The following is a 26,207-nucleotide window of genomic DNA, read 5'->3' on the forward strand; positions in this document are numbered from 1 at the left end:
GTCTCCATATTTTTTTATATATATATATATATGTATAAAGCCTTCCAGTGAAGTCCCTCAAATGTGGAACCTTATTACTACCTGTCAAGAGGTAGGACAAAGGGAATGTTCTACACTGGTAATTTATGAAAGAATTAAGTTATTTGTACTGGTGCAGAAAGGACTTGGAGAAATGAACATTTCATTATAACCCTAGAATGGAAATCATTATAGATTGTCAATAAATTAGGTATAAGCTTCTTAAATTTAGCTCACTTCTCATAATCTGCTAGGCAGTGTGGGTGCTTGTCCACTGCACTGCTGCAGGTGATGCTTAGTGCATTACAAAGTCTTTGGTACTTTGTATATGTCTGCATAGACTGTGACTCATGCTTTTTTGAATCCGGCATGTATACATATTTACTGTTTATTTTACATGACTCTATTAAATTGCCTGAAGCCTTAGGTACCTCCTATCAAATGAAAATCTTGTCTAAGTCCATTGGAACTGAGTAAGTACACATTGCTTGGCATTACCAACTATATCCTAAGTGCAAGAGATGTCAAGTAAAGCCCTCTGGGACTTTCCATGCCAAGTGTCTTGAAAAGAATGAGTGGGTTTTACTGCTTATCTAAAAACCTTTACAGGAGAGGAAGAAGGTCTGTCAAAAAGGCTGCATCAATCTAAGAATGTAAACCAACCAAACCTTGTGTGTCAAGCTCAACAAAGCCCATACTAGTAGTGATTTAGGAAAGTCTGCATAAATGTGTGATCATGTAAGACCTGGGTAGGTGCATTGGCATATGTGCCATGTTTAGCCGTGACTGGCAGGACTGGAGGGTAGCTTATGCCTCAGGAATTGTTAGGGCTGTTTCACTGTGACCACCTCAGTAGGGATTCTTGGCAGAGAATATTTCGGGGACAAAGGCTGTGAACTGCCACAAGTGTCAGAATCAGATACATCATCATTCCAGCAGGTCCTAAAGCCTAATCCCTAGTTTGGTGATTTGGCATCGCTTGCATTGTTTCCAACCATCAGTAACAGACAGCAAATCTGCCCCAAGTCGTCTAAGTGTCTGAAAGAATAAGGGCCCACCTTCAGAGAAGAGCCCAGTGCTTACTGGGATTTGGCTGATGCCAGAGTAGACTCCAGCAGGATGATAGAAATCCACTGTTGTACTGGGAGCACCTCTGTATCTGCATGTGTGCATGCTCGGGACTCAGCTGTGCTCATCGTTTGTCTTCCCTCATGAGGGAGCCAGTGGTGCAAGCTGCCAGTGCTGCTCTCTTCCCCAGCCAGACAGAAGGGGGGCTGATAATGGTCCCACTTCAGGGGTAATTTCGCTTGCAACCCTCCCCACTGCTCCAAGGCAATCAGCAGAGGAGGAAGACAAAAGGGCGGAGTGAAATGAAGATGGTTTGAAATAAAATCAGTCCCCTGCCTCTGTGCTTGTTTCATACCTTGGATCCGCCAACTCTGGCAATCCCCTTCATTTACTTCAGTTGTGGACAGAAGAGAATACAGCCAGTGAACTCTGGGAATAAAGCTTTTCCGATTCTCTTCTTTGCAGGCTTTCATTGTCACATCAGTGTTAAGAAGCCAGTCGAAAAGACCATGGCATCTTAACCACTATGATAGAAATACTGCAGACGTATGAATCTTAAGTGCTGGTTCTCCTTTTCTCTTTTTTCTTTAGCCTGAAATGCATTCTACCCATTGCTTCATGTTCTGATCAAATGCATGCAGAAAAGCTCATGTTAGAGGCCTCAGAATTGCACAGTCTTACTGTGGAGATGAATACAGCCAGTGGCTGCTGGCACAGAGCTCAGCGTGTACTGCCAAAATGCAATAAACAAATGTTGTGCTAGAGACCACGCATGCTTCAACTCTCCAAGGACATACACCGTTGTGCCTGACATTTTGACTTGTACGATAAAGTAGTACTGGTACCTACTGTTTGAAGAACCTTCCCGTACTGGTATCTTGTAGCTGAAGCTTTTAAAATTAATTGTAATCTGAAAGCAGAACCTTCTCTTCCATTTACCTGAAATCAGTGCTATCAGCCTGGGGATTTTAAGCTGGGCACCTTGCAGTGGGAATCTCAATTGTGTTTAACTGTCTAAGTAAGAAAAGTTTCCCTTTAGGTATATGTTGCTGAATTTGTTTCTGCAGTGCTGCAAATCTGTTTTCTTTCCTTCCAAAAGTAAGCTATGAATTCAGGCATTAACCAAGGACACTAAAGCCACACCTTGCAAGAGCATATTCCCCTGTTACCACATCTACTTGTGCAATTTAGTCCCTTAACTGAAGGACTAGAGCTCTGCCCTTCAGAGCTAGGAACCTAAGGTGCAGTTCCCAGCGATGGTGCAAGAAATAAACTAGGAAATAAGGATTAAACTTCTTGCCTACAATGCTTCTAGACTGGTAGACGACTACTTTCTGACGAGCTTTAGGGAAAGTGCAGTGAAAGTTGTTCAGTGTCCTCCATGTTCTCCTTGGTTTTGTCGTTAGCAGGAACTAGACTAACCCCAGGTTGTGCCAGGTGAGCTCTTTTGCAGGACTTTACAAGGACTGTATTATTAAATCAGAATTTTCAATGGAGCTTGACTTGGAGATTCTGTTTCACAGAAAAGCCTGAAGGGTTTGAATTATTGCATTGAGATTGCTTGCATAGCTAATAACATAGGTTCAAGGAAATCAATAATGCATTTAAAATACTGAAACTATATGGATGCATGTGCATGATGGAGTTTGTATCTGTGTGGGTAATAAATATTTTTAAAAATCTCTTTTCATTTTCAATTTTGAAAAAATAATGCTGCTTTTCAAAAAAGTGTTCAAGAAAAATGCAGGACTGCATGTTGGCATGTTCCCAGAGCTGTGAAAAGTGAACTCTGAAAATTAAGCCCATTTTAAGGTATTCTGGACTGAATTTCAGCTCAGACTCTGAAGTACAGTGAGCTCTGTGGAAAAATTTCCCTTGACTTCACTTGGCTTTTCAACTGAGCCCCTGTCAGCTGTGAAAAAAGTGGTATATTTTGGCAAAACATTTTTTCAAGCAGAACAAATTCAGTTAGTTGCTATTCATAACATAGTACTCCTCTGTCATTGCTTTGTATCTAATTGCACCCGGTAATGTAAAAACACCCAAATTCTGAGCTGTGCAGAAGTACTCCTACATTGTTACATGACACATAGGAAGAAAAGGCTTGGTCTTCAGCAGTGTACCTATGATTCAATAAATCCCGTGATGTATTCAAGGGAAACATAGCTTTAAAATGTCTTCCCTCTTTTTTACCTATTGATCCACAGATTTTTCAAGGGCAAAAGAAACCTTGAAACATCTTCACCTCTGATCTCATTTATGCGGAGGCACTAAAGTATCATCTTCTTTCTTGGCTCTGAACTCCGTAACTTTCCTAACCACAGCATATCTTCCAACCTGGCTTTGAGTTTCAGAAGGAGCCCCAGCCCTCAGCATGGCTGGAGCTCCTGCAGCCACTGAATGGGTACATGCGGGACTTTGGTCCCTCAGTACACTCTCCTGGCACTGGTCTAAAGCTTTGCAGAAGTGCATCTCTGCCTCAAGAAGCTAGTTACTTCCCTAGTATTAAAAGAAATAATACTACCTGCCTTTATTTCTAGTTTGACCCCAGTTTTAAATTGCAGGTGTTGTTGCATCTTACACCTTCTCCAGCTAGCTCAAATAGCTGTCTCATAGCCAGAATTTTCTCCCTGCAGAAATGGCATGTACCGTGTAATCAGCTTGCCTCCTGGTCTTTTTTTTTTTTTTCATAAGCTAAACAGATAGAGGTACTCACATCTGGAATTTCTTTCCAACCCCAGAATAATTTTAGCTGCTCACCAATGTAAAATACCTGTATTTTTCAATGTGCTTTCAGAAGGCGGAAACCAAAGTGTGTATAAAATATATTTTGTTACTGATTTAACCAGTATCCTGTAGAAGTAAAACTGTGTGCTTTGTGTTTCAGCTTCACATGAGGAACCTGGTATTCAGGCAGTTCTGAGATCTGCATGTTTCAGAGACTCCCTGTTTTCCAGAAAATGTAGCCTGTATGCTTTATTCCAAAAGATGCAATCTTATGTTTGGCTGTATAAAAGACATTTGGTGTGAGTTACTCCAGCTTACCTGCAGCCTGGCTCACTCTTTTAATACTGGCTGCTCTTCACTGTAATTTGCTGGGATTTCAGTCTTGCTGTCATCTGTGTGTTTTATTGCTTGGGATTTTTTAATAATTTCTAAACCTTTGGCTGGAATATTAAAGAGCATCAGTCCTGTGACGATCCCTGGGGAACCACACCCCAATTGTATTATAATTGCTCATTTACAGCTACTTTTGGAGAGGCTCCAATTAGCTGGCTCTTAATGCATTTTTCATGTGTTTTATTAATATTGAAACATAGAGACAAATCTAATTAAATGTTTACCATTTAGCCAGTGCTTTGCATTTTAATTAAAGGAACAGAAAATGGACCAGCCAGCTGCACAGTTGCTTATGCAGTCAGCTCTGTGTTCTCCTGGTGCAGACAATCCAGGCTGTGATTGACCTTACCTGAGTGCACTTTGTGTTTGTAAGCATTACAAGCTCCCTTTGACATGCTGATCTCTGTATACTCTGTATTTGGGTGATGTGAGTTCCATATCCTTATCCTTTTGGGTGGTTGGTTTTGGGGTTTTTTCTCCTTTGTTCATGTTCTGTTGTTACACTGTCTTTGTGTGTTGCTTTGTTTAGGTTGGCCTGCTACCCCATCTGCCCTGATAAGAGATTGCGGGGCCATGTTCTACTGCAAGTTTTCCACATGCTAGCAAAAGGAGTAACATAGTTTCTAAAAAGATACTTTTAAAAAATATTGCAGAAATGGGACTGATTTGGTAGAGAAACATAGTTTAGTAGAGATGTCTCTTCATGTCAGACTAGTTTAAGGGTAAAAGCCTGCCTTACTTTATTTTTTTTTAATTGGTATAGAGGAAAATCAGCGATGTGGATACCTGTGCATCCCTTTCAGCATACATTTTATATTCTTGTAGTGTGTTTCAGAAAAAGACTAAGTTGGTATTTGCATGGAATTTTGTATGTGATAAACTTTGTTCTCCATTGGGTGTTAACAGTCTGTGTTTGGCGTTGCTGGCAAGGGATGTAGGTGAATTTGTGTATGGCCGTTTGTTGCAGCTGCAGAATGAGGACTGATAGGTAGCCAGCCCATGAATTTAATGTTCAGTAGTGACCTTGTAATTCTTCACAGAGCACAGTAACTCATTTTTTGTACCAGTAGTTGGAATATTAGAAAAGGATCATTTTTATACATAGTGACTTATCTGGAAATTTATAGCCAGGGCAAACCATTGAGTATTTAATTCTGAAGTAATTACGTGATAGTTATGAAGAATAGGCGTTCCTCAGATCCTTGCCATTTTTACCAAAAGTCCCAACCTTCCACCAGCTCTCAGTTACACTATGGCTAACTTGTATAAAATGATACACATGTGCACACCAGTGTTTCCATCTGAACCATCCAAAACTGACTGTTATACAGGTTCGATCCTGCTACCATTGGGAAGCCATACTGGTGAAGTGGGGGGTCTTGGATCAAAGCGGGAGAGAGGATGGAGTCCTTTCTCTCAGGGGTAAAAATACTGTTAATTAGTAAAGATTCGGGAGACTTGAATGCAGTGTAAATGTAAGTACAAGGAACATGTTCCTTGAAATCAGCGGATGCTCCTGTAACAGGAGACAATTAAGTGTAAATAATGAATACGTGTAAATCAAACCCACAGCCCTCAGGACCAAGACACAGGTGAGAGAATTGCATTTTGTCCAGTTATTCCTGCAAGATATTTTGTGCTTTTTCAAAGCATAAAGATTTTGCTCTACAGAAGGCCAGAGTAACAGAAGTATATTTATGCATGCTGGTGAAAAGAAAAGAGGGAAGTGACTAATTCATGCTTAAAGCCAACTTTCAGAATAGCTAGCATATCATTTCTGGTGAACATCTAAATTGGGAGCGACCTATGGAGAAAATGGTGTTCCAGAAAGTATACCCTTAAGACATTTGTTATTGCAGAGTTTGTTAAATTATAACCTTTCATTGAGGTTATTACTTGAAGTTCAATTAACATTTTAAATGTATGTTTGGAGACCAGCAAACGGAGCCTCTGCAGACAGGTGGTCTCGATACAGAATATGTTCCCTGCCACTGGTGTCACCGTGGCAAAGCCAGGAGGAGAACCTGTTCTTTTTGATAAAAAGCCACAAATAGCTAAACCGTTTTGTGAAAGCTCCTTCCATGTGGAACACACTTCAAGGGCCTGCAGCACTGCATTATAGCAGCAGTTACAGTTTCATGGGTATCTGTTGGAAAGAAAATTTCTATCAGAGCTGAATATAGACAGCCAGAAAGTCTCACAACCACCGTTTGTTCAGCATATGTGGAGGTTGCTTTTCCTACCATTAAGTAATCTTTAGTCAGGACAGAATTTATTTATTTTCCTGAAATTGAAAGACCAAAATATAGTTAAGAGAAGAAACTGATTTTAAAGAATATTTTTTTTGCCAGGCATATGCATCTGAGGATGGAGGAATACATGAAATCCAGTGATATAATGAACTTGTTTTGCATTAGTATGGCAACCATAACTGACTGAAGTTGCCTGTAGTTTTTCCTTAACCCAGAACAGTGTGTTTTGAATAAAGGGAATCAGTTTAGCTTCCCAATAAATACTTTCAGCCAGCATTTTCAGAAGGGATTTGTCAGCTGGCAAATGCCCTTGAAACAGATTTGAAAGGCAGGCAGATGTAGCCTTTAATGGAAATGCGATGCCCCTAACAATTGAGTGCACTGAATAAAAAGTAAGTAACAAACACAAGTATACCTAGCCAATGCAAATAAATAAAGCCATGACGGACAGAACTCCTTAGGCTGCCAGAGCCCAATCCAGGGATCTAGTAAGAGAACTGCTGCAAAGCTGGGGATCTTCAGGAGTTGTGGACACAGAAAGGAGGGCAGTGAGAAAGCTAGCATTAACCATTTCTGAAGAACCTCTGACATGGGTATCTCTTTGTGGTGAAAAATACATTCTTTCCAAAAGATAAACAAAAAATAACCAACCCCCAAACCAACACCCTCCCTGCCCAAGTGCTGAGTTGTTTTATTGACTATCTTCCTGCTTTCTTATAGCAGTTACAGGATGAAAGTGGCACAGTTTACCATGCTGATGTATAAAAATATTACAGTGGTACCAGTTCTGTAGCTATAGAATTTAAGTAGTGCTCCACATAGTAGCATGTGGCAACTGTTGGTAAATGCTTATCTTTTAATGGCAACCTGTGTGTATACACTGTATTACTGTATACCACCTGTTTGTAAGCAGATTGGCCTTGAAGCAGTGTATTGCACAAGGCAGAGACTTTCAGTTTAAATGAAAGCATCCCTTTCCATTATAAACAGCTTGCTTTATCACAAGCACCAGTGTTTCTTCAAAGTAGGAAATAAACCCCAAATACTCTGAATATTTAAAATAGTCTAATTGAATGGTAATTGGCAGATTTGTAGTGAGTGAGTGGGTGGTGGGGTGGAATTGGTCTTTCACAGCAAGCTCCAGCTGTCCTAGCTAGCAGCCTTTGAAGAGCTGCTTAGGGAAGGAGGAAGAAAAGAAAGACTATAAAATCCTCCGCTTAATTGCATCTACTGGTTCTTGAAGCTGCTATGTGCCTCCCACCCTTTTGAAGTTGTCTGTTGTTAGATCTGTAAGATGCACGTCCCAGCCTTCAGCTCATAGTGGGCTTGGTTGCTGCTGCTGCAGAGGCCACGAGGGTAGGTGTATTGCTCAGTGGCACTGGGTGGGTGCAATGTTGGGACTAGCCAGCTGGCATCATGATGGGCTTCTCCCAACAGACTGTTCCATTGCATGCATAAACCACAAAACCAGCCCAAGCCTTTATTGCTATAATATCTGCATTTTGTTAAGGATTATGTTACATGTGCCTGTTTTGGCAGAAATTCTCAGAACTGTCACTACAGTTCCTGTCCCACTTTGATGGACAGCCTAGCTAAAGAACTCTGGCCACTGCTCTGCTCAAACCCAGACCTGTTTTGAGGGCTTCTCTCTGATCCCTTCTACCTCCTGCAAAGAAGAGGACAGTGCTCCTGTGGCTTCTTAAGAAGCTGAGTAACTAGAATGGAAGTTTCTGTCTGCTAAGCGAGGTGTAAGATGTAAGAAGTAGCAAAGCAAAGCAGAGTGTATTTTATGCTCCTGCAGTCTCTCACAGTTTCTGTCCCGGTCTGTAGGATCTCCGTATTCATATCTACCTGGGCTAGTATTCAAAGGAGCTTTCACATCTCAAAGTCTTCTTTCTGGTCCTCTTGTAGGAACTTGTAATTTACTTTCAAAAACTCATAAAAGCCATCATCAGCGAAGTGTTCTGGCATAGGGGAAATGTTGAGAACATTTGCAGAGTAAGATACTTAATCCAGGGTTTTCAAGTGGTTTTATACAAATTACTACATACTGAATTCATCATATTATGCCTACATGATAGTCACAGAACATCCACAGCAGCACCTCTGTGCAGATCTCTGATAGCTAAAGATTACCCAGGAAATAGCAGCCTGAAGTTTGTTTGTATGATCATTTTCATTGAGTATTTGTATATAGCAAACACTGAAACTAAATATCAGAGTATCTGCCCGAGCATTGTTTTCAAACAGAGGACGGTCTTCTGTTGTCCAGGTATTGTTTTGTAATAACCAGGTTTGGTTTGAATAGCCAGAGATACATTTTGAATAAGCAATTACATTTGAATAAGCATATTATGATACTTATCCAAAGTCTGTCTAAAACTGGACTCCAGATTTCACAGGAACAGGGAGTTCCTTTCTAGTATTTCTACCTAATTGAGTCAAAAGTTGGTTAAAACGTTGGCACACCTAACTGCACTCAGCTGGACTCTAGGAATATTTCATGGCATTGAGAAAAAGTGAAATTAATTTTAAAAGCCACTTCAGTTTCAACTTCTCATTTCCTTTCTTTGAGGTTATTACTTTGTTTAAAAAATGAAAACTGTATGTCCCTCTGTTGGAACTTTATTACTGCTTTGGCAGCAATACAGGAACATTATTACATGACATTATTTTGACTTATGTGGTATTGACTGACTTTATCTGTTTGAGGGGTGGAGGCGTTGGCACTAAATAAGCACAAAAACACCCCCAGCTTTGGCACTTACTTTTCAGTGTGTCTTGGAGTTTGTTGAGAACCTCCTTTGAAAAATTTCTCTAACAGTGCAGAGATTTCTCACCTAGTGTTATACATGGTGTACAAAAAAGAAACCCCTATCTGCATCCTTCAGTTCTCAGCCACAATTATGCATTGGGCAGTAAGTCTGCTGTTGAACCTACGGACAGATACCTGGCTCAAAATTTATTACAGGCACTGATATGGGTGCACATCTGATTGCTGTGTTCAGTAGGAGTCACTGATACTCGGCTTATTGTGGATTTTAATTTCATGTGTTGTCTCACCACAAACAGAAGCACTTGTTGCTGTGAGCCAGAATAAAAAGCACCTGGGCTGAGAGCTAATGCGTGGTGTCACAGAATCATAGAATGGTTTGAGTTGGAAAGGAGCTTAAAGATCATGTAGTAAAACTCATCTAGTTCCAACCCTCCTGCCACGGACAGGGACACCTTCCACCAGCCCAGGTTGCTCACAGCCCCGTCCAACCTGGCCTTGAACACTGCCAGGGATGGGGCAGCCACAGCTGCCCTGGGCAGCCTGGGCCAGCGTCTCACCACCCCCACAGCAAAGGATTTGATCTGAGGCAAGGAAGGGTGTGGGTGTCACAGTGTTAGGCATCACAGTGGCTGCTTCTTAGAAATTCATGCACTTATGGACACTCCCATGCAGAGGAGGGAGCCAACCAAAATAGTACCTGCCAAGAGCAAACCGGAGGGAAATGCTGAAATTAATATAAAGGCATAGAAGTTGGGGTTTTATGGTCTCTGCTGGGAATCTGCAGTGCCTACTTGCCTGCTGCCTTCCTCTCACAGACCTGTCTTCTGCTCACCCTGAAATTTCCTCAGTAAGAAGGACTTTTCTCTCCTTTTATGAAATACATTAACAGCTTAGTGGCCCCCCAGGATGTGAGGGAGCAGGTTCAGTTTCCTACCTTTCCTGAAGGCATTCACATCTGTACCTCTGATCTCCCACCTCCCGGTGGAAACTGCCTCAGGCTGGTCTGAGTTGGGGTCTTCTCTACTCCTTCTTTTGGAATTCTGTGTGTTAAGTAATCATCACATGAGATACCGAAATAGTCCTAGGGACATGGACTGATACTTAAATGACCTCCAGTGATCGGAACTACTGAGCTGTGGGGCAAGAACCCAAGAATGGTTACGTGCTGTGTCCAGCTCTCTCCCTTTAGGGCCAATGAGCTCCCTGTGTCATCAGGAGGGATGGCTGCCTGCTCTGTGCTCTCCCCTTCCAGAGAACAGCCTGGAGACTGTTTCTTGGGTTGCTGTCCTGGGAGGTGAGAGTCTTCATCACAGTAACCGAAGGAGAAAGAGGGATGCATAACCCCACATCCTAGTTGAGTGTTAACCTCTACAGATGGTGGAACGTCACCCTCTCCTTCTGCACAGAGAAGATGAAAAATAAGAGCTAGCCCTGTATTTTGAAGGGGTCTGGAGTGGTTGTGATCTCTGTGCTTTGAGGATTGTCCATATGAGGGAGGGAGTTTCATTTTGACCCTGTTGTAGACCCCTGTTAGACAGGGACCAAGCTGCTCTGCTCTTCAGAAGCAAATGTGTGATGGGTGATTGTCTATGGCTTACTGGGGGCAGAGGGGGGATATATTTTGTTAACAATGAGGATTATAAGGAAATATTTCTGAGGGCTTGTTCTCGATGAGCCTGCCAAGCAGCAGGTATGACTCGACCTATCCTTTTAGCCTTGCAGCTGTATCTCCCCATTTGCTCAGGATCCCTGTGTGTGTGTGTAGTCAGAAAGGGATTTGATGCTGATTGGAACTAATTCACCACCACAGTGGGGGGAATTCACTTACATTGCTCTGTGCTAACAGCTATAAGCAGTGATAATTAATAGCTCCTAATTGCTTAATCAGTGCAAAGTTTTAGACTATGTCATATGTGAAGTTTTTCATTTTATGTGGATGACTAAACCCCCAATTAATACAACGAGTCATACAGCCTTAGCAGTGCTGTCTATTCCAGGCAGAGAAAAATAACCAGTGTCTTCATTACCCCCCTAAGGTCCCTTTCTGTAGTCATTACTGTGGCCTGAAGACATTTTTCTGTAGCAGCTGAAGTAACGTTACAGTGAGCTTCCTATCAGCTCAGAGCTGTCAGCAGTAGATATGAATCCACCAGCCTGAGCCCGTTCAGTGCTGCTGACATGCTCTTCTTGACTTTCCATTTATTCCTTTACCTCTGGTGGCCAATCTCTCTTAAAATCAAAACTGTCTACCACCAGCGTATCTGGTGATACTCTGTAATTTCACAGTTCTCAACAGATCCCTGGTCCCTGTGTGCACACGAGGGTTGTCTCCATCCTACATTACTCAAGAAAATGCATTCCCTTTTGGTATTCAGTTTTTGTTTTCTTCAGTGCTGGTTCAGTTTTATCTGTTTCCTCTCCCCACTCTCTCTCGCACTGTCCTCGTATCTCTTTCGGTGCCTGTCTTTCAGGGCATATCTCTTGGACTGTTTTCATTTCCCAGATCTATTTCCCGTGCCACTTTCTTTTCAGCTGCCTGTGCCTGAGTCCCTCTTCATTTGTGTGCATCTCTCTTCTTATCTGCCAAAGGAAGATGAGAGGAAGATAGAGGCGTTGAATGGCAGACTTGGAAGGCCCTATTGGAAGCAATCATTAGAGGGAGTTTGCTTTCACTGTTTATTGACCCCCAGTGGTCCCTGTATACTGGATGCACGCACTTGACAGTTAGGGGGTGGGGGCTAGAAAACTGACTCGTGGATGGTCATAGCATCCACAAAAGATGCTGTGCTTTTCCACAGTGTAAGGTTTCTTCATGGATGAATACTGTGTGAGTTTTCACTGTAAAGGGATCCCATTAATGTTTGGGCAGGGTACCTCTATTGGGCACGGAGAATATGGGGTAGAAACAATATAGATAGGAGGCAGAAAGGTCAGCTGAAGTTCTGCCGTTTACCACAATGAAAGTAACAATACCAGTTCAGGTACAGCTTGTTAAAGAAAAGCCTAATTTTTATGGGACTAATCCCATGTTGAAAAACTATTTGGTGATACATCCCAAGAACTCATCTAGCATCAGTAAAGTGACGTAATTTGATAGCAGTAGAGGAACTGACCCTTAGATTTCTGTATCCCATAATGCTGCTACAGAGAAGAAATGAACTCTAGATATTTCTATAAAATGTTTTCTTCTTTTATAGAAAGTTTTACTTTCTCTTGTGGCATGTGTCTGTCCCACCATAAAGAAAGGAAATCCTGAAAAGTGTGAGTCTCTGTTAGGTAATTAACTTTCAAATCAGCAGAAGAGATCTGAAGGCTAGCACAGGGCGGGTAGAAAATGCAAAATTATTTTTACTTAACAAAGAAGTGTGAGTGAATGAATGTGTGACAAAAGGAACAGTCAGCCAGGGACATGGAAAGCATTACAGCCTGATAAATGCAGAACAATCAATCACAACAATAGTATCTTTAATTCTTGTTAATGCTGTGCTGCTGTCTTTGAATTGTATTTTGATTTTGTTATCTCTTCATACATTAAGGAGTTTAGCTGCCTAGAAAAACAACATGCAGGCATATTTTTAAACCTTCTGTCCCATCTAAGCAATGGAAAGAAGAGACTGGGACATTTACCGCAGAGTATACATGGTACTTCTTGGACCTTTGGGCTAGTTATCTCTAGAAACATCTATATGGCATCTCTAGCATTTTTGCAGGATTGAATTTTTTAGATGAAGGATGAGTTTGTAAGTAGCTTACAGAAGCTAATAAATGATTTATGGGTGTTTTGATAGTTAATCAATTATTTTAGACTGTTAGATAAGTAAAGAGGCTGCTTATAACTGTGGCCTGTAACCATCAAAGCCACTTTATTCTGGCTGTGTTTATTCGCACTTCAATATCAGTGTGTTGCAGATATGCCAACATTTATTAATGATTTATTAACCTCATAGAAACCATCTGTAAATGCAAGCTTTGTGCAAAGTGGGACCATTTCTTTTCTTAATTCTGCTTTCCTTTTCCTACTGAGAGAGGCCTGCTGGAGGCAGCTCGCATAGCTGATGGGGAAGAAGCAGAGTTTCTTCTCTGTACTACACTGAGCTTAGAGCTAAGAGGAGGACTTCATTTTTCTTGTCTTGTCAGTAACTTAATCCTTTGCGGTTTTACTGTTCCTGAAATAATAAAGTCAGTCTGGAGCTCAAGGAAAGCCCTTCTCAGTTCTCAGGAAAGCACAAGGATGAAGTAACCTTGGTCTTTCCCAAGCTAGTGAGCAAACAATTTCTGCTAGTGACTTTCCCCAGCTGGGGGAGCAGAAGCATCTCCCACAAATAAAACTCTACCTTGGACATTACAATGATGATACTCTGTACCGGAGTCCATAATGAAGACCTGTTGAAGTAGTCTTGGCCGAGGAAAGATGAGCCCAGGAGATGAGCCATTGGTTTTCTGTGTGAAATTTGCCAAAGCAAAATTAATTCTCATGTTCCAGTGGGAATCTGCCCTTTCTAAACTTAGATTTTATAACAAACACTGTAAAACTCACGTAAGCCTCCTTTTAACTCCTTCCCTCCTCCTCCTCTGCCATCCAGTTAATAAAATGTCACCATTTATGCAAAGCTGTGCTAGTATTCAGGAGCAGAAATGTACTCTAGCATCACATCTGTAACAGGGCAGGAGACTTTTCCAGGTTCTTCCCTTCATTTTCTCACTTAGAAAAGAATCACTTTTTTTCTTATGTGCCTTCACCAATGTGCAAGAATTAAATGAATGAGCAAGGTAGTGCCCTGCATTTTATTTTTTTTTTCCAAATTCCAGCTAGTTCTTGAATCACATTTTGATTATAAAAGGAACATATATGATGAGTCGTTACAGATGGGCTGGTTTACTGCTGCAGGGTGTCCCTAGGGTCTACCAATTTCCACCATGATTTTAGGACACTTGGCATCTTTTAATGTCAAAGACCAGTGGAGGACATCATAGGAGAGTTCTACCTCTTGACTCACTGCTGCATCAAAACAGAAGGAAGAACACTTCTGAAGTTTCATGGTTTGGCATTTCTTCATTAGTTATTTCTTTTAGCCCTTACTGCTGTATGTTGCAGGGGTTTAGAATATTTTAGAGACACAAGGAATAACACAAATGATTTATTTTATGCCACAAATAGTTTGATAATTTTTTTTCACAAATCTTTTGGTACACTACAATCTAAAAATCCTAAGAAATATATACAGAGAGATCTGTGAGAAGTAGTATAATTATTTCAAAGACCTCATCAGTCTTAGCACCAATAGATGTATTAACACTTAAACCTGACATACAAATCTAATCGTGAGACCTATTCCTCACATGAACGTTCCTTATGCTCCTGACTACTTCCATGGGGTTGTTTTTATGTTATTACAGAGCTAATATTTAATGGATATCAATCTGTCATTTTTACAGTGGGGGAAAACAGATGAAATAGCAAGGTATGTGAGGGCAGAATCTGGACCAGTTCGTACTGAGAGAAAGAGTTACCTTTCTTTTTAAACAATTTAAACTATTTGGAGGGAATTTGGGTTTTGTTTTTAATTCTCAGTATATTTGACCTTCAAAAGGACATGTAACAATGCAATTCAGAGGTGTGCTGCCTATAAGCTCAGCTCCTTGTTGTGTGTGCACAGCTCAGAAAAGTGAAAACAATGAAACAGACACTTTGAGTTCCCAGTGAGAAAAAAGAAAACTGGCAGCCCTTTCTTGCTTTATTGTTAAATATCTCTATTTAAATGCAAATTATCAGCTGACACTGCCAAACAAAGTCATGTACCAGGAAGCAGGCATGCAACTTAAAAATATATTTTAAATTATTTTTTAAGATGTTGGATCACTTTTATTTCCTGGAGGAATAGAGGTGGCTGAATATATTTTTCGTTGTGTATCGAGGATCAGCTTGGTGCCTAGGAATTTCAAATATGAGGATTTTTATTTTGAAGCGTGGCTTTTGCAGAAGTGTGGGTGGACTGTCTAGTTAGAGATCACTTGGATGGATGCTTGAAGTTTCTTCTGCGTTATCTCACTGCATAAATTGCGGTGGAAAGCCTGATGGATCTAGTATGGTTTGGAACACGGTAGAATCCAGGGGCAGAAAGAGGAAGAAGCAGCCAAACTGCTGCCTCACTCTGCCTCAGGAACATGTGGTTACAAATGATCTGTGCAGTGCTTTTTACTGCATCTAGCTGCAAGACTTCTGGCTTTCTCCCTAAAGTCCAGAGGCCTTAAGCTAGCCAGGCATGAGAATTGACTGCAGGGAAGGTTTGGGCATAAAACAGAGTCTTGCAGGTGATGATTCTGTTGTCCATGGGTTGCGGTTCCTCCTGAGCTGCCCCCAGCAGAGATGCTCTGGCTCAGGTGAGGACCAAGAAAGCAAGCAGTGGAAAGATCATCTGTACGTGCATCCAGGGCCATACCCTTTCTCCTTTCCACTTCTTCTGTTGGTCAGGGATAGCCAGTTTATAAAACCCACTTCCCTGGGGATCATTTTTTTTCAGTTGTAAACACCAAAATCAACAAACAAACTGTATCTTATCAAGATCACTCTGTTAAAATTCTTCCTTTAATTTGCTGTATACCTCACCTTCTTTTTGAACTTCCATTCTTACAAATCAATATGGATTTATTTGCTTTCTGCAAAGGGTTCCAGTAGTCTCTTAATAATCATAATAATCATTATTACTGATAAAAGTTGCATTATTCATGCCAGATGGAGTTCCCTCCCTGTCAGCCAGAATGAGTTTGCATTATGTAGTTATAGTACATTTGTGATCTAAATAAACAGATGGCAGAATGTGACAGCAAATTATGTGCTGGTGATGTCAGCAACAACACTTCCCAAGTATAATTGCTTTAAATGAACATGAATGCAACAAGGAGCTGGTAGTTTTAACAAGGTAGTTGGCATACGGTGTGGTAATTACCATACAACATCATCAATAGCACCATGAATGCTGTGCAAGTGCTGAGGGAAGAACGCTAGCTTTGAAAAAGTAGTGACAGAAAGTCAGACTTCACATGACTATCACAGTGGGTTTGCTCAGCTGTATAATGTCTCGTAGGTATAAGCACACTGCTAGCAGAGGAGTAGCGTTTTTTTGGGGGGTGATCCAACCTTAGCTGAGAGACATTTTACACTTTCTCCAACACTATCTCCCATCAGGGCATGTGGGAAGTATTTGATTTGGTGTAATGGAGCAGTGTTAACAGCAGCTGCTGTTGTGATTGAAAGGTAAGCTTCTGGATCAGGTTCAAAGGGGAAATTCACTTAACAGAAGCTCAGCAGTATTCAGTGATGAATGAAAGTTTAATCAAAGACAAGGTTAGGTTCTTGTGGTCAAAAGACTAGCAATAAGGACTGTGCATATTCTTCAATACTTATGATGGGTTCCTCAGTTTATCCCTTCAGGTCTAGCTGAGTGTAAAGGGCTTGGCTGCCTACACCTCAGGCACTGCCACACCTGGGGTTTAGCAGCTGGGGCCCCGAGTGCACTAAGGCAGGTTCTCTGTGTGTGCTCTGGGAGCATTTGGCATTCACGAGGGAGAAGCATTAAGAGCAGGAGTGTGATCGAGTTCTGGCCACCTCTGGATGGGAGCTGTGGAATGAGGTCTCCATTTGCTCGCAGTCAGGACTGGTGTGGGACTGTCCAAGCATTTTCTTAAATAACGTAAGATGTAGCCAGAGGAGAATTTACCAGTTCTTCCGTGTGCTTTCCATCTCACAGAATCACAGAATGGTCAGGGTTGGAAGGGACCTCTGGACATAATCTAGTCCAACCCCCTTTTAAAGCAGGTTGTCCTAGATCATGTCACACAGAGTTATGTCCAGGTGGGTTTTGAATGTCTCCAGAGAAGCAGACCCCACAGCCCCTCTGGGCAGCCTGTCCCAGCGCTCTGCCACCCTCAGGGTAAAGAAGTGCTTCCTCACGTTCAGATGGAACTTCTTGTGTTGCAGTTTGTGCCCGTTGCCCCTTGTCCTGCCGCTGGGCACCGCTGAAAAGAGCCTGGCCCCATCCTCCTGCCGCTGCCCTTAAGGGATTTGTGTACAGTGATAAGATCCCTCTCAGCCTTCTCTTCTCCAGGCTGAACAGGCCCGGCTCCCTCAGCCTTTCCTCACCAGGGAGATGCCCCACTCCCCCCACCATCTCTGTAGCCTCCGCCGGCCCCTCTGCAGCAGTTCCCTGTCTCTCCCGAACCGGGGAGCCCAGCACCGGGCACAGCGCTCCAGATGAGCCTCACCAGGGCAGGGCAGAGGGGGAGATCACCTCCCTCCCCTGCTGGCCGCGCTCCTCCTCATGCCCCTCAGGGTGCCATCGGCCTTCTTGGCCACAGGGCACACTGCTGGCTCACGGGCACCTTGCTGTGCACCAGCACGCCCAGGTCCTTCTCTGCAGAGCTGCCCTCCAGCAGGTCAGCCCCAGCCTGGGCTGGTGCCTGGCGTTGTTCCTCCCCAGGTTCAGGACCTTACACTTGTCTCTGTTGAACTCCGTTAGGTTCCTCTCTGCCTAACTTTCCAGCCTGTCCAGGTCTTCCTGGATGGCACTGCTGAATCGGCCACTCCTCCCAGTTCTGTATCATCAGCAAACTTGCTGAAGGTACGCTCAGTGCCTTCATCCAGGTCACTGATGACTAAGTTGAACAGGACTGGACCTGGTACTGACTCTGGGTAACACGAGGCTCCTTCAGAAGCACAACTACAGGCAACTAGAGAATCAGCAGCCAGAAAAGGAAAGGTCCTGTGAGCTTAGCTGTCACTGGGGTTGAGTGGCTGTGCAGGGCACGTTTCCATTACCACAATATTGGACATGAAGGCTGTTGCAAGCTTCTAGGGCAGAGGGGTGGCTTTTAATCAAAGGCATTGAGTGTATCGCCGTATTGTTCAGATGAAATTGAACAATGGATAGATAGACAGACAGATTATGCTGTCTAGCACAGCCATCTCTTCTCCTGTGGAGGAATGAGTGCGTCTTACATAGGATGTAGAGAGCAATAATAATAGCGCTGTCTGATGAAATTGTTCCTCATTCCTCTAAAATTGTTCATCCTTTTTTAATTTTTTTTTTAATTGTCCTAGTCATTATACATAGCAGAGAGGTGTTTAAGTTATAAAGCACTTCAATAAGTAGCCGTATTTCATATGTCTGACACCAGTTCTGGCTGCTTATCCGGGCCTTTTTTACAGGCACTGTTTCAAACTTGGTGAAGCATAAAACCTCTCTAAAGACAAGATGGACCCTCCTCTTCAGCAGTTGCTGGACTTTGAAGAAATGAGTGGAAGCTACGTTTCTAATCTTTCTCTCTTTCTGTCTGTCCTGCAGGTGGTCGATGCCACAAGTCCTGCACAGGCCGATGCTGGGGACCCACAGAGAATCACTGCCAGACCTGTAAGTATGCAAGACTCAGGGGAAAAAAAAGAAAAAAAAAAAAGAAAGGAAGCAAAAAGGACTGGAAACAGGGATCCTACTTATTTATTTATTTATTGTGAAAGGATAGTATAAATTCTGGTTTCAGCATAATTCTAAAATATATGAATTTTTTTCTGTATGTTTTTACCGAGATGATCCACTTTTTTTTCTACCCATGTGAATTTATGTTTTTCTTTCCTCTCTTGTGCTTTCATAAAATGCTTAAGCTAACTTGAATTTTCTTTTCAATTCTTGGTGGCAACAAGGAGCATGGCTCCTGAGAATATTGATAGTTATTTTGGAATACACCAAAGTGAATACTGCAGGAACAGAAAAAACTACAAGTCACATTTGGAGATCTTTAATGATGGCCTGATGCTGCATAGTTCCTAATGCCAAAATACTCTGTTAATTTCAGTGGGAGCCTGGGAATATTAGTTATCTTGCAGAATTGTTCTCATTGTGACATCAGAATATGTTTGAGTTGTACTGAAAGAGAGTATAATAGGTTTTTTGTGAAGGAAGTAGTAAGTGAAGGGTCCTTCACAATGTCTGTCTGTCCTCTTGAATTAGAGAGCATTAAAATTAATAAAAAAGAACTATATTTTTGAGTGTTTCTTCTTTGTGTGCTTTCAGCTTCTTCAGATGAGCACTAGAGCTAGAAGTGCAGTCACAATATTAGCAAATATAAAAAAAGAGAAAACTGAGAGCTGTCTCTCCCTACAAGTTCCCCTCCTTACAAGAATAGAGCTATCCTTTACATATCCCTTCTTTGAAATTTAGGAAGGTGGAAACTGGTTGCATTTACTGGAGTCACTCTTCCTAGGAAGTGAAATGGTTGCTGATATCTCCCCCAGAGAGCACTGCTCTAGCTTGTGCTTGTATCCTTGGCTGAGTTGTAGCTAGGAGGAAGGGATTGTGACAAATTAACTGCTATCAAGTGAGCACACCAACCAACTCTCAACCGATGATAGGCCAATGTCATCTGCCTTTTTTGCTAGAAATATTAGGAACGCTATAACTATGCCTCTCTTTTTTTTTTTTTTACTGCTTGGAGCAAGAGATAAGAGGAAATTAGAAATGGCAGAAGCTTGACACGAACGTTTTATGAGTGAGTACAAGCAGGAAGTGCAAGCTGACCTCGTGTCTGTGGCAAAGCAAGGGGCACAGGCAATGGATCTGTGTGCCTGCAGAGGCTCTGCCACCCTGCCAGGCGCTGCTTTTCGTTCAGGACTATCAGCTGATGTTACTGGCAAAGCTGATGACAGTTACAGCTCTGCTGAAGTTCATGTTCATGTATTACTGTTTCATATTGAGCTTTATCTGTGGGTATGATTAAAAAAGCTGTAAGACAGGTTGTAGGAATAACAAGTGTAAGGAACCAGGTACTGTGATGCAAAACAGCTCCTTCTTTGTCCGAATTGAGCTAGTATGTCTCCTTCCTTTGCTGGCAGCCTTTATGAAAGCCCCAAAGAAGTCAGTGCTCAGAAAGCCTCCTTACATTAAGGTTATGTGCTGAAGTAGATAATGGAAAGGGCCTTAAACCCTAGCTGATCAAATAATCTTAAATAATGGCTAGAATTAATTAACACTGATTCTTTCTCTGTCCTAATGAGAGGCCTGTTTGTCTATTAAAACTAGTAACTCTGTAAGAACCAGGGTAATTCTGGATGAATTTGAACTTGAGTAGGCTTATTCAGGCCTTATGTGGTTAGTTTTTCCAAGAATACTGTAAAAACTTGGCAGTTCTGTAAGGATGATATGATCCTGGCTTGGGCCTCGGCTCCAGCCTTATATAAAGTTGGGAAGTCCAACTGGACTCTGTGTGGCTGCAGAAGTTCATGTGGCAGGATCAGCTCCCATGGTCTCAACCTCTACAAAACACTGCTCTCAGATAAGTGAGCTGATCTGGTGGATTAATGTAGTAATACCAGAGAGAGAAAAACTTATCTGCACTGTTGTGAAGTCAGAAGCTTAGCAGAGCTGCATGGTGAGTTTGCTCCAAGAGTGACAGCTATCTCTTTCTTCACAGTGACTGCTCTCTCAAATCCAGAGAGCGGGCACAGGCTAAGGTGCCACTGCGGATTTAAAATAATAAACTGTGAAAAGACATGTGCCATCTAAGTTCTAGGGAAATACACAGATCGCACGTTTCTAATTGAAATAGCTACTCTATGGCCTTTTACCATCAAGCACACTCTGCAGCCTCTGATTGTCAGGGATAGGAGTTAATTTTATATCATATGCTTCCTCTTTGCCTCCCTGACCTTGCTGCCACCTTGGCTAAACAGCAGGATTTAAGGAAAAGACTGACTGTTAGGCTGGCAATAGGCATTTCTTCATTGCACTTTCTCAAAATGTGTTTTTCTGCAAACTGTTTGAAGCAAAGAATAAGAACATGAGTAGGGACTCAAAACATAAAAATGCAAGTGGTGCTATGCTTTTGCTACCTTCATTTCTGACTTTAAAAAACATGCCTGGCTTTCAAGCTTATAAATGTTATTCTTAGATACAAGCCGGAGACAGGATGAATGGTATCAGAAACAGCGTATACCTTAACCTAGTCACCTTGGGGATGCATGTCTTTCAAACGCTTGTAGGAAAACACTTCAGCAGTACTGCATCCTAGTGTCAAACTATTTTGTTCCTAGAAACAACTCAGAGATGCACCTGAATATTTAATAATTTCATTTTTTTTATTGAGTCACTGATACAAAATACTCTAATGAGTCCCCCTCCCAAGATAAGATTTAAATTATTTTCCTGGGAAAGGATAAAAAATGAAAGATCTTAATCCACATCTTTCATTTCAAATTACATATGGAAAAAAATCAAAATCCTTTTGTTTTTTGCATGAATATCATCTATCTAGCTTCTTATGTTGCCTTCCAGCAATGTCTTTCTATACTTCTAACTCCATCTGATACACCACCTGCAATCTAACTCTGTCCTAATGTCTCTGTAAATGTGACGAGAAAATGTACATATTTAAGAAGACAATTAATAGGGAATTTAAAATAAGCTGTTCTGTCAGGAGGTAGAGAAGGTGTAATTTCAGGGTTCTGTTTTATGCAGTTAACAACCCATTTTTCTTTTATAGTTAAAATATTAGTAAATATTAATATTGAACATTTGAAAGCTAGACGGTATTCTTTGTTTCAGTGTCAGGAAAGGCTAATGTGGAAATAGTTTAAAAAAGAATATTTTTCAAAGAGCATTGGGCACTCACTAAACAGAATGTAAACCACTTATAAAAAAAAAACACAGGAACAAATGCTTTTAGGTGTTACTAATCAAATTTGAAAATCTATAGTTGTTACTGGTTTTGCTGTTGATGTCTTGTTAAGAGTTTGGGTGCTGGGTTTAGTTTTTTTTTATTTTTCATATGAAAAGAAATTGAATAAATTATTTTATTGAAATGGCAGATTACTCACTTTTTCCTGGAGGAATGTAACTGAAACAAAAGAGAAAAATCTAAGTTAAAATATAGGCCCAACTAAGGGAATGCAAAAAGGCAAATACCCTTTAAATCAACCCCAAAACATAAATAGTCAGCAAATGTAAAACGCCTCATGACTCTGTATGCGTACAGAAGTTCAGCCTGAGCATAATTGTATTTATAAAGCCTTTGTGCAGCTGATGTTGCTGAGAAAAAGAAGGTGCCAATACAGTAAGTACCCAATTAGAGCTGAAAAAGGCAAGTGGGAGCCTGGTGGAGGAGACAGGGAGCTGAACCAGCAACTCAGATCAATCAGGATAACCTAGCATTTTTGCTTGGAGCCAGCATCTTTAATTAAAATCCTTGTATTTCTCTAATAATTTTGCATGTTCGTAAGACTTCTTCATTGATTTCAGTTACTTCCCATTTTTTCCATTGTGACATAACTCCCAACATAATTAATGAATAAGTGAAACAATAAGAGAGACTAATTAATTGCACACATGTATGAAGTGCCCATTACACCCTGTTTCCAACACAGTTTATGGCTATATCGCAGTGAAATACTAGTAGAGGTTGACAGTCACTGTTCCACATTCCCCCAGAAACCCATCCCAGCACATGGCATGCTTTCTCAAGATATTGGTGTTTGCCACTCTCCTTTGCTGTCCTGAACCTGAGTGTGATAGTTCTTTGCAGCTGAATCCTCAGATCTCTTGGGATCCCACAAACTGTCAGCAGGCATCAGGGTGGGTAGTTGTCCTGACCCTCAAGAATGTGGTTTGAAACTTGTGGCCTCAGCTGCAATTAGTGAAGGTTATCCTTACAGTTATGCTGGGTGAAGAAATGAGTATCTGGCACCTAAAATGCCTCTGGGGTCTCAGCCCAGAACTCCTGGATCTCATGTGTGTGTCTGGAACTGTGTGATGTGGGGGGTCCTGATCACCCCTGTCTATCAGCTCCCCTGTGAACAGACTCCACACTAGGTAGCAGGAGGAAGAGGTTGTTGCTCCACTCTTCTCTCAGCTTGCGGCAGAGTTCCTCTCATTTGATGCTGCCTGTTTGTAGCTGCTGCCAAGTTCCCTGCCATCTGTCCCCACTCTCTTCTAAGCAACTTCTTGAGCCACATGTCCCCTCTAGGAGCCGCCCACCAACATTCATCAGCCTGAACATACAGTTTGATATTTTGGGTGATATTTACCTTTACATTTCCCTCTTTTAGATAGGTCCTGAGTCACAGCTATAAAATCACTTCATGGTATTTGGGGGAAAGTTTTGGGAGAAAAGGCTTACTGTCTTTTTAAACCATTGCAGATGTGTGCATTTTCTGTAGGGTTACCACATGATAATGATTGCAGAAAGCTGAACTGTTGAGTTAACGTTGATTGGAATGTGAACAATCAGATTGTTTCAGGACTTCATACAAGACATTGTTGTGTTTGTTTTGGTTTGGGGAAAACCCTTCATTGGAAACTGTCTTGAATATGAGTCCTTAAAAATATTCAGAGCCCACTAAGCTTTTTTCTGTCTCCGTACAGGGTGCCACTGAAGATATCTGACAGGTCCTCCTCAGAGCTGGACCCTCAATAGCAGTTATAATGCAAATACAGCATGCAATGAACCAGAAGATAAATACAGTATGTCATGGCCTTTTCCTAGAATGAAATGTTGGCATTTCTGTTGGCATTGTTTGCTTTCCCAGCAAAATAAACAATTAGGGAAGAACAGCAGCAAACCCTTCCTAATAGTAACTTTTGCAAACCACTTTATAACTTCCTAGTCTTCAGGAAAACTCAAAATGCTCCCTATCCTGAACAGCATGGCAGAGGCCTTCATTAAGCTGGTGCCTAATCGTAAGCAGAGTATACGTTTTGAAGGTGTTCTGTTTAAGTATTGTGCTGAAAAGGGGGCCATATCCCCCCAGGGCAGCCTTGCTGCAGGGGATGTTCTTGGTTTTTTTGGAAGAGGAAACATGCTCTGGAATAAATTGTAGTCATTTCTTAAAAAGGTAGGGTTTGTTTTTTTTTTTAAAAAAAAAAAAAAAAAACAAAAACTACAACACCTGTAACTTTATACGTTGCAAAAGCCTTACTGTGGGGCTCTAGAGGAGGGTGAAGAATTCGGATGATTTTGTGCTAGCCTAATAGTGCAAAAACTGCTGAAAAGCTGTCAGTAAATTGCTTAAATCCATTGGTGGTGTTGGAGCTTGCTCTCCACCACTGTTAAAATTATGCAGCCTAGGGCTCACTATAAATAATAGCTTGTGAGGTGAGAAGAAGACCGTGCCTCTTTTAAACGTGCCAGGGGTGGTCAGTGTGGTTTATGGGTGCGGACACCAGGCATGGCGGACGCAGGCCTCCCCTCCCCTTGAGGCAGAGGATTCGCCTCCTCAGGGCCTGGTTTTGGGGGGCAGTGGTGGAGGGCTCCCAATACCTCTTGCGGCTGTTGGAACAGGCCATGCTGCCAGGCCTCGGCCTCTTTGCCCTTTTAAAAGTCTGCCAGGTGATAGTAGACATCTTGGCCCACTCTCTACAGCAGCTGGCATTGAGGTAAATAAATTATAATTTATTTAATTACCTGGCTCCTGCTAATTGTCTGCACAGAGGTGCTTTACACCAAAACTTCCTAAGTTTAAAGAAAGCATTAACTTGCTGTGGAACAACAGTGAAAAATGCTTTTTAACAGCATCCTGCCAGTGAATATATATTTTTTTTTTTTTAAAGAAAAAGGAAATATGCTACTGGTGCACTGCAATTTTTTAGGATGTGACAGGTGGGGTGGTCATGGTGAGGGGAACGCAGACACTGCACCCTCTGTCTGTTGAACCTTCTGGAAGGGGGCACTGAGCATGCTCAGTGGCGGGGCAGCCATTTTAGTGCCCGCCATGCTGCTGCAGCCATTTTAGTGCCCGCCATGCTGCTGCCGTGAGGAACAGTTTGGTACATGGGTGTGTGGCCTTTTGGGGTCTGTCCTTCCGCTGCCTGTGGTGACACTAGCTAGCGAGGCAGAAAGTGGTGGCGGAGGAGCAGTCATTTTAAAAAATGAGGTATGTGTGGTGAGGAATGTTTGGTGTGTAAAAAGGAGGCAGAGCATTTGGATGGTGCCCCCTTGGCTTGGGGGTTACTCCCTGTCTGAGGAGTGACACAGGTAAACAGAGAGGGTTTGGGTCACAGAATGGAAGGAAATGAATGTCATTTGCTTCTGTGCCTCTGAACTGATGGAGGGAGCCTCTGGCAAATAGGGTCCTCTATCAAGTCAGGATAAATCTGTGCTTCGGCTCCCTTTGAGGTCAAAGCAGGTGGTGTACAGTCCATTGCAAATCAAGGCACTATGGACCAGTTTCTGAACTGGCAGAAAACAGTATACAGTCACTGACTAAACGAGGTCTTCAGTCATTTTCATGACGTAAGACTGTTCCTATCAGCTAATGGTATGGTGGTGGCATACTGCAACATATGTTCTGCTTAACATATGTCACTGTTTCATATATCTGCCTTAATGGTTATCAATACTGTTACTTAAAAAAAGAAATCCTTTAAATCTGTTTCTTTAGCTCTGTTGACAGCAAATGCATTTACAGAAATTTCTCTTATTCCTTAAATTAGATTGCATAAGGCATGAAAGTGTTTTCTGTCTGGGGGTTTGCCTCTGGTATCAGCAAGATGGTATTACTCTGAAAGTGCATCACTTTATTCTGTAGATTATAAATGATGATTCTCTTTGGTTATTTACATTTTTATGTCCTAAATAAATACTCTGTATATCAAGAAGCTTTGGCATTACCTTAAGTATTTCTGGCAAGTAGTGCAGGGAATTTGGTTTAGACAATACTTATAAAGGAGTTACCAATAAATTAAATAGTAGAATTGAGCAGAAAATTGGGTGGAATTTTGTGTTCTCTGGCTTCTTGGAAAGTGTTTTCTGTAGAGAAGTAGTTAAATGCTTTTAACAAAATAAATGGTAAAGGTTAATTACAGAAGTGTAACGTCCCTGCTTTTATCAAAAGACAGCTGACAGCACAGCTTCCTGGCATTCTGTATGTGCTAGCTGGTATAGTCCTGCAGATAACATTAATTTCTTTTTCCATAAAATAAAGATAGAGGCTA

General features: G+C 41.7%; 1 protein-coding gene across 3 annotated transcripts in view; it reads left to right on the forward strand.

Annotated features, from left to right (window-relative positions):
* Positions 1-26,207, forward strand: part of ERBB4 (erb-b2 receptor tyrosine kinase 4) — a 638,473-nt gene that overhangs the window by 423,165 nt on the left and 189,101 nt on the right. For all 3 annotated transcript variants that reach the window (XM_056350326.1, XM_056350324.1, XM_056350325.1), the window contains exon 5: positions 18,576-18,641. In XM_056350326.1, the coding sequence (XP_056206301.1) occupies positions 18,576-18,641 (66 nt within the window). The remainder of the gene's footprint in view (positions 1-18,575; positions 18,642-26,207) is intronic.

This window comes from Falco biarmicus, chromosome 8 (assembly GCF_023638135.1).
Source record: "Falco biarmicus isolate bFalBia1 chromosome 8, bFalBia1.pri, whole genome shotgun sequence".
In the NCBI taxonomy this organism is placed as follows: domain Eukaryota; kingdom Metazoa; phylum Chordata; class Aves; order Falconiformes; family Falconidae; genus Falco; species Falco biarmicus.